At 47.7% G+C, this 13,721-nt stretch overlaps 1 protein-coding gene across 2 annotated transcripts; it reads right to left on the bottom strand.

Moving 5' to 3' along the window:
• Positions 1-436: 436 nt before the first annotated feature.
• Positions 437-12,006, bottom strand: heatr4 (HEAT repeat containing 4). 2 transcript variants are annotated; one of them, XM_038729857.1, is made up of 11 exons: positions 11,797-12,006; positions 7,382-7,957; positions 7,194-7,295; positions 4,328-4,476; positions 3,762-3,866; positions 3,567-3,685; positions 2,924-3,101; positions 1,949-2,018; positions 1,622-1,811; positions 737-815; positions 437-624 (listed from the first exon to the last, which is right to left on the bottom strand). In XM_038729857.1, the coding sequence occupies exons 2-11, from the start codon at positions 7,941-7,943 to the stop codon at positions 487-489; spliced, it is 1,692 nt and encodes a 563-aa protein (XP_038585785.1). In that variant the 5' UTR covers positions 7,944-7,957; positions 11,797-12,006; the 3' UTR covers positions 437-486. The 2 variants fall into 2 exon arrangements, with proteins under 2 accessions (XP_038585785.1, XP_038585784.1); XM_038729856.1 differs by lacking the exon at positions 11,797-12,006 and adding an exon at positions 9,921-10,027.
• Between the last annotated feature and the right edge of the window lie 1,715 nt (positions 12,007-13,721).

Below are 13,721 nucleotides of genomic sequence, written 5' to 3' on the forward strand. Positions count from 1 at the left end.
TACAAACATGATGTATTTCCATGAAGAGCGCCACAGTAGCCGTACAGAACAATCCCGCACAGTTACCGGCTGCTTCTCCTTCCCGTCATCATCTCGACGCCCCAGAACCTCCAACACAAACACCATAAATCGACACCAGCTGAAGGCCGACGGACATCTGAAGAGACTGATTAGTAATCAGTTACTCAGTCTGATGGGCCCCATGAACACCTGCTCTACACACAACTGTCCTTATTCACTCATTAAAACTGTCCATGAAGCTGCATCTGCGCTCTTTCACCAGGACACTCCTTTTAACCCAAACACAAAGAAATCCACTTTCCACCTGGAGATGAAATGAATTCATTAAAATGAGGTTTAAGTCAGTTTTGCTATAAACGACCTGCTGACAGGTCGAAGCTTTAACTTTGAAATAACCGGGCGGAACAAAGTCGGCGTCGAGGAAACAGAAGCTTTATTGAATAGAAGACTCAAACACGTGACGGGTTATTGATCGGGCGTCCTGTATCGCTGACTCAGCAGCCTGGCGAGCGTCCCCGGGCCGATGCTTCGTCCTCCGACCTGCAGCTTCTCCAGCAGCAACACCTTCTCTGCCAGAGCTCGGCACTCGCACAGACGCCGCACCTGCGAACGCAGCATCCACCCGGTGAAGCAGCTCTGCAGCGGTACTGCGTTAGACTGATGAAATACTCACTCGGGCTCAGCTGTACGTGACAGTACTGCAGCTCAGGTGTACCTGCAGGCGGATGTATTTGGCGTGGCGGCATTCCTCCCGCAGGTCGCAGCCGCAGAGACGCAGCTGATCCTCCATCGTCCTGCATGAACACAGAAAACATCTCCAGAACATCTGACCTGACAGCTGATTCATTTACTGAATCTATCTTCACAGCCGGACAGCGATCAATAAATCAAACGCGCTGCCTACAGTAATATTTACCATCTAAATGTTTTCAGCCTCTGCAGGCCACTCTTTCTGTTCATGCCTTATATTCACACACGTTCTACTGTGTGATGAGTCATTTCTCCTCTTTGTGAGCATTTTGTTGAACTTTTTCGGGCAGTTAACACCGTGTTTGTGTGCCGGGCAGAAGGCGAGGACACAGAGATGACCTGCAGCGTGACCTGCAGATCCAGGTGCAGCCGCCAAGAGATGACAGAGCAGCACGGACCGTCCGATACCGCCGCTTTCAGAAAAAGGGACTAAACGTGGTTATTTGTCTCAGAGGTGCCCTTCAGCGCCTCTGAGACGCAGATGAGAACGCGTTGAGCGGCACGGTGGCTCTGCGTGGGTTTCCTCCGGGCGCTGCGGACATGTTGTGGCTCTGCAGACTACACGACTCTCAGCGTGACGTTCACGCCGGACGCCCACTGCTGCCTTTTGGGTTAAAGCTACAGGAGGAGATCAGAAGAAGTTGAAAATCAGTTGTTACATGGCTTCATGTCAACTCTGTCGACCTCCGACCCTCCCGGTGAAACGTTTCTACTCTAACTGGTGTTTGTTTTAAAGGTTCAAGCTTTTTTCTTTCGGCTTGAACTTTTTACTTGGACACAAGTCTGCCGTTCAGCTCCAGCGGTCTCTGCTGGTTTCTTCAACGTTGCCTCCCTCAGTTTCAACACGTACCTGCGGACCAGCTGGCTGGATTCCACATCAACCCTCTGCAGCAGGAAGTCCCGCAGCCGGGCTGAAGTCACGCCGGCGCTCCGCAGCAGGCGGCAGGCGGCCAGACGCAGCTCGGCCTCCTCCGCCGTCTCCACGCAGCGCAGCAGCGTCTCCTGCACGTCCGGCGATGACAAACCCAGCGCGCCCACAGCTGCAACAACCACACACACGTTTATCAGCTGGAAGTCTGTGAACGTGGATCCAACGTGTCGGACCTCGCTGTGCAGCACGTTTCTGTTTCTGTTCTGAAGACAGTTGCTTTAACTCTGTGATGGACGCAGTTTTCACCTCTGAGCGCCGACAGCCGGACTTCCTGCGCCGGGTCGTTCTCCGCCAGCTCCAGCAGGCGACTCACAACCTGAAACAGGAAGTCAGACATGACGCTGACGTCAGTGGCTCCCTGAAACAAAGTTCAGCAGGAGTGAAGGGACGAGGCGGAGAACATGTGATGACAATATATGAAACTCTTATTTAATAAATGTAAAGAATTAATAACAGATCAAATTAAACTGATCTTTTGCAGAAACAAATATTTGTTTGTGTTTATTCTCCTAAATCATGTTTCTTTCTCTTTTAAAACAAACGGCTGTTTATTTGTAGAAAACCAGCTTGTTTTTGTTTAGCAAATAAACGTTTATAATATTAAATCATTTTATTTTATCTTATAGGCCTATAATACTCTAATAACTCTCTAATACGCTGTTATGGCAGAAAATTGTTTCCTCTTAAATTTAATCATTTAATCATTTTCTTTTATTGTTGTGTCTTATTTGTCTATATTGTTTTTTCCTTAACCTTTTCTTATCATCACACTCTTCATTTTAGTCTGGCGCCAGGTTCAGGTTCGGAGCTGTGAGAGTGTTTAGTGTTTGTTCCTCTCCTGGAATATTCATTCAAGGCCTTGAGAGGAGACCTGGACTGTGTAAATGATGATGCAGCTCTTTGCTCGGGCCCAGACGCCCGAGCCGCCCTCGGCAGCAGGTCTCTGGAGCAGCTGTCTATGTGCCGTAGTCCTTCTCTGATCATTCTCTTTTTATTAATAAGTACTTCATTATTTTCTTAATCCCTCACCAGCAACATACAAATTTCCCCAGTTTCTCCAGTTCCCGTGCCAGCCGCACTTTCTCCCGTCAGGTTTGTTTTAGTAAATCCCAAAGTTTGCTCCGGGTCCAGAGAGCTTTAATTGTCTGTAGACCTGACCCGGGTCTCTCTGGGCTCAACACGCTCAGCGGCGTTACAGAGCTCTGCAGAAAACTCGCTCACCGTCTCGTCCTTCAGCTGCAGAAACTCGGCCGTCAGACAGGCCTGTTTCCGGACTGCAGTGAACTCGTCACTCAGGCGGCTCACAAGAGGCTCGAGCAGCGTCTCTATCTTCAGGTGGCTGATTACATCCAGAGCCTCCATCCTGAACTGGAGACCCCGCCCCTCCTCCAGCTTCAACCTGCAACCAATAGGAGAGCTTTAATCTACGATGACACGTAATGTTGAGTGAGTAATTTCTGCACCTTAAACGCCACAGACACGAGTTCACAGCGGCGACAGCCGTCATCTCGGCTCGAGCTGAAGGAAAACTCAGCCTGGCTGACAGTGAGGCTTTGTGGACGGGTGGGAGCCACCGCGGTCCAGGAAAGGGTGCGCTGGATTTGTGACACAAGACAAAACGAGTGTCATTGTGAAAAGGCAGGAAGTGCTTTTTGGCTTGTAAAGGGAAGTCAGTTTGTCAACGGACAGATCTAGCGTCAGCAGTAGGTAGTGGTTACTTTAGCAACAAGTATCTGTCCATCAAGACACTGACTGGCGGCTCCACCCGGCCTGGGAGCCCCGGGCTCTCCAGGCGGACTCAGCTGAGCTACTGCGACCCTCCACCAGCACGTAGAGATGATTGCTGTGTTTGTTACTGCAGTACCATAACTCTTTGTAAACTTCCTGCGTCTTTCCCAGCTTCATCAGGGCCTCTGCAGCGGCGAGACGCACCGTGCGGCGCTGGTCGCTCCACATCAGACGGGTCAGCTTGTGCACCACATCCTGTCACAACACAGGGAGACGGTTTAAACCGGGGCCGGGCAGGCAGCAGGGTGCCGGTCCTTTATCATCTCATTACCTTATTAATGGGCCCTGCGAAGCTGGACAGGATGTCACAGGACAACAGTCTGCTTCTCCACTCAGAGCTGTTCAGCTGCTCGGCCAGCAGGGAGCGCACAAGAGTCTGAAGCAGAAAGTCAAGAGGGAGACGAGTGAAGCTGATCTCAGACTCAGGTCACCGGCAATGAAACTAAAGCAACACTAAAATCATCTGACTGCAGGACAAGTTGCCCGAGTCCACAGCTGCACATTTACAGGCACACATACAAACACACACACACTAAATAAAAGGAAAAAACCTGGAAATTCCCTGAAATTAAAGTCACAAAAAAGCCAAACCACTCGCTGTTTTCATCTGAATACGTCCAATCCAGCCTCTGGAGCCCCAGTGTGGCTGATAATATGGTGATGTGGCTGATTCAGGAGTAGAATAATCTCATTTTCCACTGCAGGTTTAAGAGACGGCAGAGGTGTGTGTGATGTTGTAGCCTTGCAAAGTGAAGCCGTGTGGTTCTAATTTTCAGAGAGTTTCTCTCAGAAATGTGTGACTATAATTTCAGAGAATATTCGAGCTGTGGGTCTGACCGTCTGGCTGCTGAAGCAGGTCAGCTGGGAACCGAGCAGCTGGGCGTCAGGCCGGCGGTCCTGGCAGAGGAGGAGCTGTGCTGAAAGTGTCTGGAGGGACTTCCTGCTGTGGTCTCCATCCAGGGCTGAACACTGTGCCGCATGTGAACCTGCAACACAGCACAGCAGCAGCCAGGTGCAGGAGCTCCAGTCAGGTGAGAGCCTGACTAAACCGGGATAAGAACCGATCAGCTCGCACTTTTCACGAATCATCTGATCCTGGAAAACCTGTAAGAGTTGTGATTTTACTGTGTTTACTGTTTCACCCTGCAGGCTTCATTATTACAGACCAATCGCTGCTTTTCGACCAAAAGTACCCGGGACTTTCAAGCCCCCGGATCTCTTTCCAAGGAGCTAAAAGGTTCCTTCAGCCCTCTGTTGTGTGCGTTTCCACCGCGGTCTAAAGACCTGCGAAGATTAGGCAGATTAACCAGCTGACGTAGGCTGTAGGCCTGCACGCCGTACAAAGCGATGCAGGCATCATTCTTTGTAACCAGGATCCATGAGCAACATTTATACATGAACATCAGATTTAACTGGAATATAATGAAACACTACAGCAGCACACGATAAAGTTTGTTACACATTTAATAACAAAATGGATAAAACCATCACGTTCTTAAAATAACTCCGTTACAGAGAAAACAACGCAGAGCGACTTTGGCTCTGTGGAAAAACCTCCTGACTGATCGAAACTTCAAACAACTCAGGAGCCAGTATTTAGCGTAAACACACCGCTGCACGCCGGCTGCTATTTCCAATATATTTAATGCCAACAAACGATCTCAGGCGACATCGGCGAGACTCGTGTGGCTCGACTGTTGGTTGTGATTTATCGGTTTGCAAACAACGGTGGAAAAGAGACCAGCAGTCGTAAAAAAACAGCCGACATTCTCCAGTTAAAGCCGGCAGCCTCTAAAGCCTCTCGCCCATGCAGAATTTCACTGCAAGCCCCCCCCCAAAGTACCGGTACTTTCGGAAAGTACTACGCCCCGGAAGCAGGGACTTTTTAGGGGGTAAAATGAAGACCCCAGAACTACATTTAGACCTGGTCCCTCCGGTGGAAAAACAGTGAGTTCCTCCAAAGGTTCCTAGTTCTGGGGTCAAGTTCCTTTGGTCGAAACGCAGCTTTGTTTCACTGGGTGGTTTTTGATCATCTTATCAGGGTGCAGTTGGGTGAAGGTTCCTCTGGGAAAGACTTGATCGGTCCCTGCTCCCTTCCTCAGTCACCTGTTTCTTCTCTGGCTCTTTGCAAAGGATAAAACCCTTAAAAGACGTCTGGATTGGACTCTTTATTTCAGAAGACTCACTAAAGGACATATTTCCATTACAGAGTCCAGTTAACCCCCCCCACAGATTTTTTTATACTCCTGAATGAGCAACAGGAAGTCTTAAATGTGGAAAGCTGACAAATATTTATTTAGTAAAAATGGACTTCTGCAGGTGAATGAACTCCTCCACTATACGTTTACCTTTTCCCCTCTTTCTTTTAGTGGAGGAATAACCTATGATACATGTCTGGGAATAACTGTAAAGAATAAAACCAGTTCAGATTAATTCCACACATCTGGAACTGAGCCTGCTTATTTCCTTTGCAGCTGTTTGGAAACGATCAGCTTTTAGACAAACAACGATAAGAAGAAGTGGAAGGTCGGGCCGACAGAACACATTACTATGTTGCTGCCAGGATCCTTGCTCGGTTTTAGTCCGATCATGTGACTGTTGTATGAAAATGTTTAACAAAGACGAAGCAGCAAGCTGGACCTGTGGAACACCTGTCCACGCGAAGGGGCCTCACCGAGCAGGGACAGGATCGGGTTTTGAATTAACAAGTGTTTTTTTATTTCTTTTGTTCGTGTGACACAAAGCATCAAGGATAAAGAATTGCTATTTGTTTTGGTGACCTTAAAAGGCCGCGGAGAGAAACGTACGCAGAGGATCCGACAGTATGAGGCGTTTTTAGAAGTCAGCCATGATGCCTACGTGGCTGCAGATTTGTGGGAGTTTATATTAATAATGACTTTTCCGGACTGCAGAAGGGAACGATCTCCAGCAAACTGAGAAACTCAGTTCAACTTTAACTATTAATTTGATCACTATTTCTTACAGAATACTACAAATTCAGATTGTGTCACTAACTACACGTGAGTGTATCTGAGGTTTCTAATCGCCAGGATGCAGACAAGGAGGACAAATGTCTCTCCTTTAAATTTGACTAATTAATCTATTAATCTATTTCATTTTCTCTGTGTTGCAGTCTGAGAGTCTGATCTGAAGAGGGGCGGTGAAGTCTGAACTGATAATAACAAGATACAAGATAATAAATATCTCCCACATAACTTCAGTGACAACTTCTGGTTTCCAAAAGAAGGTGTTGGAAATTGAATTGGATTATATTCAAAGGAAGAATAAAACATGTTCCATGTGTCCATTAAAAGTAAAAACAAAACAACTGAGTTTGGATTGCTGTCGTCTCATAAATCCTGAGGGAAACACTGGTTGCAGTTTAGCCGGAGTCCACAAATCTAATCCCAAAAGGCCGATTGTTTTAACGCCCCGAGAGTCACTGCGGAGGTCAGGACAAATCCCTATAGGCGCCATTTTAACAACAAGAGATGATCAATGATCGTTAGAGAGGGGAACTGTGACCCTGACCTCTGACCTTTCAGGCCTATAAACTCTAATCAGAGCTGTAGTGAACAACAGATGTGTTTGTCTGTATTTCAGCTCTCTGTAATATTCTGAAACCGCTTCTTCTGCTACGTGACGCTCAGAGACGGAAAGCTTAGCAGCCCAACGGAAACACAGCTTCGTGCACTCTGTCTACCTGACTGTGGCCGCGGTCCTGTGGGGGTCCAGGAAGGGACGGCTGCTGTCTGGACCTGGTCCGCCGGCTCCGTCAGGTCTCTCTTTAGGCCCCCTGTGGTCTCTGAAACACAAAGCTGCTTTCACATCTGTGCTGCTGAAACTTCCGTCAGATCATTTCCTTCACGCTGACGCCACAGATTGACCTACTGTTGTCGGGGGCCGGGCCGGTCCGCCTCTGTGGGCCTGGGGAGAACCACCTCTGCGGGTTTTTGTGGTACTTTGGGGAGTTGTCCCCGGTGCTGTGGTCGTGGTCTCGATGAGCCACCTTCTGGACTGGTTTGGCTGACCCTGAAGCCCTCTTCGGATGGTGGTCAGCAGAACTGACAGCAGTCGCTCTGGCTGGACCGCAGGAACCCTGCAGCAGTTCTGATCCAAGCTGATCCAAAGACTCAGGCGGCTCCAGTACAGGCAGCAGGTCCCCGAATCGCTCGGCCTGTTGGACCTTTGGCCTCGGAGCAGGTCTGCAAAGTTTCCGGTCCTGTGGCCTCCCCTTGGCGGACGGCTTCAGGGCTCCGGTGGGCCTGAATAACGGGCGAAAGTCGGCCCGGCTGTAGGAGACGCCGCCGGCACCGAGGTCCACCACGCAGTCATGGGAGAAGCTGAGGCCGGCGGCCGCATCAGCCAGAAAGCGCCGGTAGAGATTCTTGGATCTGTGCAGCTGGATGGAGCCTGAACCCGACACTTTGGAGCCACAACGTGACGGATCCATCTCACCGGCAGGATCTGGAGAAACAAGAGAGAACAAGTTCCGCGTGAGGCAGCAGGGGGCGGGACTAATATGGACCGCTTTAACAAATCTTGTACAAAACCAGCACAGTATGGTTAGCGAGCCGGCTGCAGTCACGTGTCCAAGAGACCCACAAGTGAATGGACCTAAACTGGACTCCAGCGTTGTGCTGAAAAGGAAACTGACGCCACGAGTCTACAAATAAACTTTAGAATGAGTTCCCTTCTTTTGGTGGGCAGAGAAATTCAGAATTTAAATCTAATTAGTTTCAGATTCAGACTCCAAACCTGAAAAAGAGATGCAGGCTACAGCGTGTAAGATCACATGTGTCTGATCATGTAATATTTGTCAAACTCTCTGTCGCAGAGTGTCGCAGCGTTTGAGTGCAGAGAACCAAACTAATGGAATTAATATCAATGATCTACAGCTGATATATTCAGGACATTATAAAGTCAGGTGATTCTGTGCAAAGGGAGAAATGTTGATTCTCAGTTTATCATCCAGATAATTAAAAAGCTGGATGTTCATCTCTGTAGTAAACTAATATCAGACGAGGTCCAGCTCCATTTGATATGTGAACAGTGAAGTGAAACCAGACTCAGACAGCTGACTGACTCTGTGATGATCTGTTTAGAACACTAATATAGATTTTTGGGTTCATCAGCGGTGAAACGTTTAGACTCATTAATATTTATTACATTTAGGCCGTCTGGAATCAGATTAGTCAAACAAAACCTCTTAAATATCAAACAAAAATAAGAATTTGAGAGAGAATAAAACTAACTGAAGCACCGTCAGCTCGCTGTGTGCAGTTCTGACACTAAAGTCTAACGTGGGCGGGTTTTTCAGCAGACTGAAACATTTGCATGGGATGATGCTTTTGTTAGAACAGTGTGACACTGTGGGACCTGCAGACCCCGAGACAGGCCTAAGATCCAGACCCAGGTAGACCAGTATGTGGTGTGTTATAAGAGATTACCATGCAGCAGAGACATCACAGAGAGAGTGTGTGTGTAAATGAAGGTGGACGGTCATGATGCTGATCGACATCTGCAGAGAACACACCTGATCTCAGAAGATGAAAGTGACGACAAAGCAGCTCGTTGCCGGACTTTCAAATAAAAGTATTATTGTGTAAAATGATATAATAATAAATATATTTATATTATTAGGGGTAAGTTGTCTCACTGTTCATAACTCCAACACTAGAGGCTCGCCATCATTTTGTGTGACGTCTTTTTCTATGTCCAACTTCCTGTTGGTCGCTGTAACCTGAGGTGAGCACAAGTTTATTATTTTTTTGCTTCAAAAGTTAAACATTTGTACTTTACATTTTTACTCCAACCTTATTAGGTATGAATGTTCAAAATGAAAACTTTTGATACTTCAGCTGAAGTGCTATGCTAAGCTAACCTTGAGATTTAGCCCACATTAATACTCACGTCGGTTTGGGGCAAGTCGTCTCATGTGATTAGTTGCCCTTGTACAAATAAACACATGCTCAAACAACTGTGTGAAATTGTGTATTTACCTCTGACACCTGATTAAATGATTCTGTAAATAGAATATTATACTCTGTAGTTTGCAGCAGCAGACTGACTTCACATACGGTCTTATACTGTAGGCATGTAGTGTGTTAGTAGATACAAACACTACATCATACAGTTATTCATTTAGTAGACAGATAAGCTTGTAATTTATTTGTAACTGCAAGGAGAAATGTGTTTTTGAAGGAAGGAAGGAAATGATCAACTGAAGACCTGATGTTAAAGGCAGCGTGGGTCCGTAACCCTGGCCGAGTTCCCCACGCACAATAAACAAGAAATACATAAGAAAAATCAGGAATCTGTTGTCTTAATTCATGAGTTCTATTGTACATTTAAAAAAGATAAAGTGAGCATCAAAGTTCATCAAAACAAGCTATTAATCTAACATCCCCTCCTGCAAACGACTCCTTACCTCCAAGAAAAACTCAGTCAGGCCCCGTGGACGTCATACAAAACTGCACATTGTTGCATTAGTGTGTTTAAACACCACGTCTGTTTAGTTAAGAACTTACACATTCAGTTATCTGCACTCCAGAGAAGGTTTGATTTTAAAGTTCAAAGAAAAGAATGTGTTTTGTTTTGAATTATTTCTTTTCTAGGCTTGATTGTTGATTGATTTTTAGTTGTGGTTACAATATTCCCATTTAAATGTTCTCACTGTTGGATAATGTGACACCTTACCTGCCGATGGGGCCAATTGTCACCAGTGCACTTTCTCTATTCAGCAGACTACAGCTCCGTAATGAGAAACGATATGAAGACGTGATGAATACAAAACTTCTGCCCAAGACTTCATTCTTTCATTTGGTTTGACATTTGTACCATTGTTGTGTACGGTGCTCACAGGGGCCATGATGTTGTGGCCTCAGCTAATTTAAGTTCCTGTATTGTTGCAAACAGGTGTGGTTAACTGAAGAAGAGGAGCAAACTCGGATTATGTTGTTTATTCTACTTTATATGACGTATTATTTATCGCACGCTAAATAAACTGTTGGACAAGACTGGACATCGTTTTTCAGGGTACACGTTAGAAACAATAAATGAAGTAGCGGCTAAATATAGTCAGGACATAATTAATAAAGAAGGGCACAGACTTGGTTTGGGAACTTGAGGGTCGCCGGTTCGAGTCCAGCATGGACCATTGTCAAAGGTGCCCCTGAGCAAGGACCTGAACCTGCTCCCAGAACGGCCGCTCACTGCTCCTCATTAGGACAAAACATTTCCCCTCAGGCATCATCAAGAAGGTATGTTGGAAAATAAAAGTAAATCTTTAGTGATAATAAGTAAATAACTTGTGTGCTTAAATAATAATACATCAGTGAAGATGATCCAGAAATAGTGTCAATAAGATCACAGCACCCGGTATTCCCAGGCCCGACCCAGCAGAGCCACCGGAAGGCTCTTTACACATGAACATCATGTGTTCATTAACACACTATCCAGCCACACTCACGCTTCACCAGAGATTTATGCTTTGTTTTGCTTTTTGCCCAAATGTATGTATAAATGGCCCTTTTTTCATTTTCACAACTAGAATAAAGGTTTCAGAAATCTGAAATAGTCCAGATGTGGCAGGTCTACGCAGAGTGGTTTTTATCTGGACCTGAGCTTCCCCTTACCTGCCAGAAGCTAACTTCAGCCCTCTGATCTGCACCCACCTGCTTTCTCAGCATCGGCTGTGAGTATGTAGGAAATTCTCAATGTGAAGTCTGAACAGCCCAAAACAGGAGCCGAGACGGAAACAGCCGAGACAGAAACAAACAGCCGAGACGGAAACAGCCGAGACGGAAACAGCCGAGACAGAAACAAACAGCCGAGACGGAAACAGCCGAGACGGAAACAGCCGAGACGGAAACAGCCGAGACAGAAACAAACAGCCGAGACGGAAACAGCCGAGACGGAAACAGCCGAGACAGAAACAAACAGCCGAGACGGAAACAGCCGAGACAGAAACAAACAGCCGAGACGGAAACAGCCGAGACGGAAACAGCCGAGACAGAAACAAACAGCCGAGACGGAAACAGCCGAGACGGAAACAGCCGAGACAGAAATAAACAGCCGAGACGGAAACAGCCGAGACGGAAACAGCCGAGACAGAAATAAACAGCCGAGACGGAAACAGCCGAGACAGAAATAAACAGCCGAGACAGAAATAAACAGCCGAGACGGCAGGTGGGTGGAAATCTCGGCAGGTAACTAGAAGACCGGTTTAGCCGAATAATGGATCCACCTGCTGAGGTCGGTTTCGGAGCACAGACTGTATGAAAGAAAAGTGAAAGCAGACTCACCTGTGAGTTCAATCTCAAAACGTTGTTTCCCTGAAACGTTCTGGGCTTCGGGGTCTGTTTTCTCCCGTTTGGTGGGCGTGTCTCAGGTGTTACCCAATCAGCGGCGACAAGTTTGTAAACACACCGGTGTTAAAAATGCAGTGCGCTTGTGTTTCCGTTGGAAAAAACGTTTTGCTAAGTTTTGTCTGCGCTGAACTCGCCCCTGTTTAGCCGAATAATGGATCCACCTGCTGAGGTTGTTGAAAGAAAAGTGAAAGCAGACTCACCTGGTGTTGTTTGTTTCCGGGGGGGGGGGGGTTGCCGGGGCAACAAGCGGCATTCGTCTGTCTGTCAGTCAAATACAAAGAAAAGCAAAGCGACCTGCAGAGGAGGCTGAACCTCAGGACTGACGCTGAACCTCAGGACTGAACCTCAGGACTGACGCTGAACCTCAGGACTGACGCTCAGGACTGACGCTCAGGACTGACGCTGAACCTCAGGACTGAACCTCAGGACTGACGCTGAACCTCAGGACTGACGCTGAACCTCAGGACTGAACCTCAGGACTGAACCTCAGGACTGAACCTCAGGACTGACGCTGAACCTCAGGACTGACGCTCAGGACTGACGCTGAACCTCAGGACTGAACCTCAGGACTGACGCTGAACCTCAGGACTGACGCTGAACCTCAGGACTGAACCTCAGGACTGACGCTGAACCTCAGGACTGACGCTGAACTCAGGACTGAACCTCAGGACTGAACCTCAGGACTGACGCTGAACCTCAGGACTGACGCTCAGGACTGACGCTGAACCTCAGGACTGAACCTCAGGACTGAACCTCAGGACTGAACCTCAGGACTGACGCTGAACCTCAGGACTGACGCTCAGGACTGACGCTCAGGACTGACGCTCAGGACTGACGCTAAGGACTGACGCTGAACCTCAGGACTGACGCTCAGGACTGACGCTCAGGACTGACGCTCAGGACTGACGCTGAACCTCAGGACTGACGCTGAACCTCAGGACTGAACCTCAGGACTGACGCTGAACCTCAGGACTGACGCTCAGGACTGACGCTGAACCTCAGGACTGACGCTCAGGACTGACGCTGAACCTCAGGACTGACGCTGAACCTCAGGACTGAACCTCAGGACTGAACCTCAGGACTGAACCTCAGGACTGACGCTGAACCTCAGGACTGACGCTCAGGACTGACGCTGAACCTCAGGACTGACGCTCAGGACTGACGCTCAGGACTGACGCTCAGGACTGACGCTGAACCTCAGGACTGACGCTGAACCTCAGGACTGAACCTCAGGACTGACGCTGAACCTCAGGACTGACGCTGAACCTCAGGACCGACGCTGCTTCTAGATGCTTTGGCTCAACTCCGTCTGACCTGCCGCCTCTTCTTCTTCTTCTTCTTCTTCTTCTTCTTCTCCTCTGCGGTCCTCCTGCTGCAGGCTCCAGCTGTTTTTCTGGTACATGTCGGGAACACCTGACGGCCAGTAACGAAGTTAACCCTAACCCATGGTGCAGTCACCATGGCAACCGCCGCAGGCTCGCCTTAGAGATGACATCACTTTCATTACCTTACATCACGTTCCCTCACCTCGTGTTTTTATTGGCTTTTACTTTAGTAGGGCAGCGTAAGTTGGTCAAACAGCATCATCAAGCAAAAACTAAAATAAATAGTTGAATAAACTCAGTGTGTCATAAAGTGACTGCATCCCTCTGACTTCATGTGTTCTATGCAGCATCTTAAGTTAAGAAAACTTTGAACCATTTTGACGTTGGTGTCAATGCTTGTTTGTTTACTGTTTTCTTCCTCTCTTAATACGGGGATTTGCCGTGATACTTCCCTCGGTAACCCCTGTGTTTTACGTCATACCGCTATGAACTCTGGGGGCGATTCCCTCAGCCAAAGTCTGCAGAAATGTGGAC

This window comes from Micropterus salmoides, unplaced genomic scaffold (assembly GCF_014851395.1).
Source record: "Micropterus salmoides isolate LMB-PRFRI ecotype aquatic unplaced genomic scaffold, ASM1485139v1 Ms_hic_scaffold_19, whole genome shotgun sequence".
Taxonomy (NCBI): domain Eukaryota; kingdom Metazoa; phylum Chordata; class Actinopteri; order Centrarchiformes; family Centrarchidae; genus Micropterus; species Micropterus salmoides.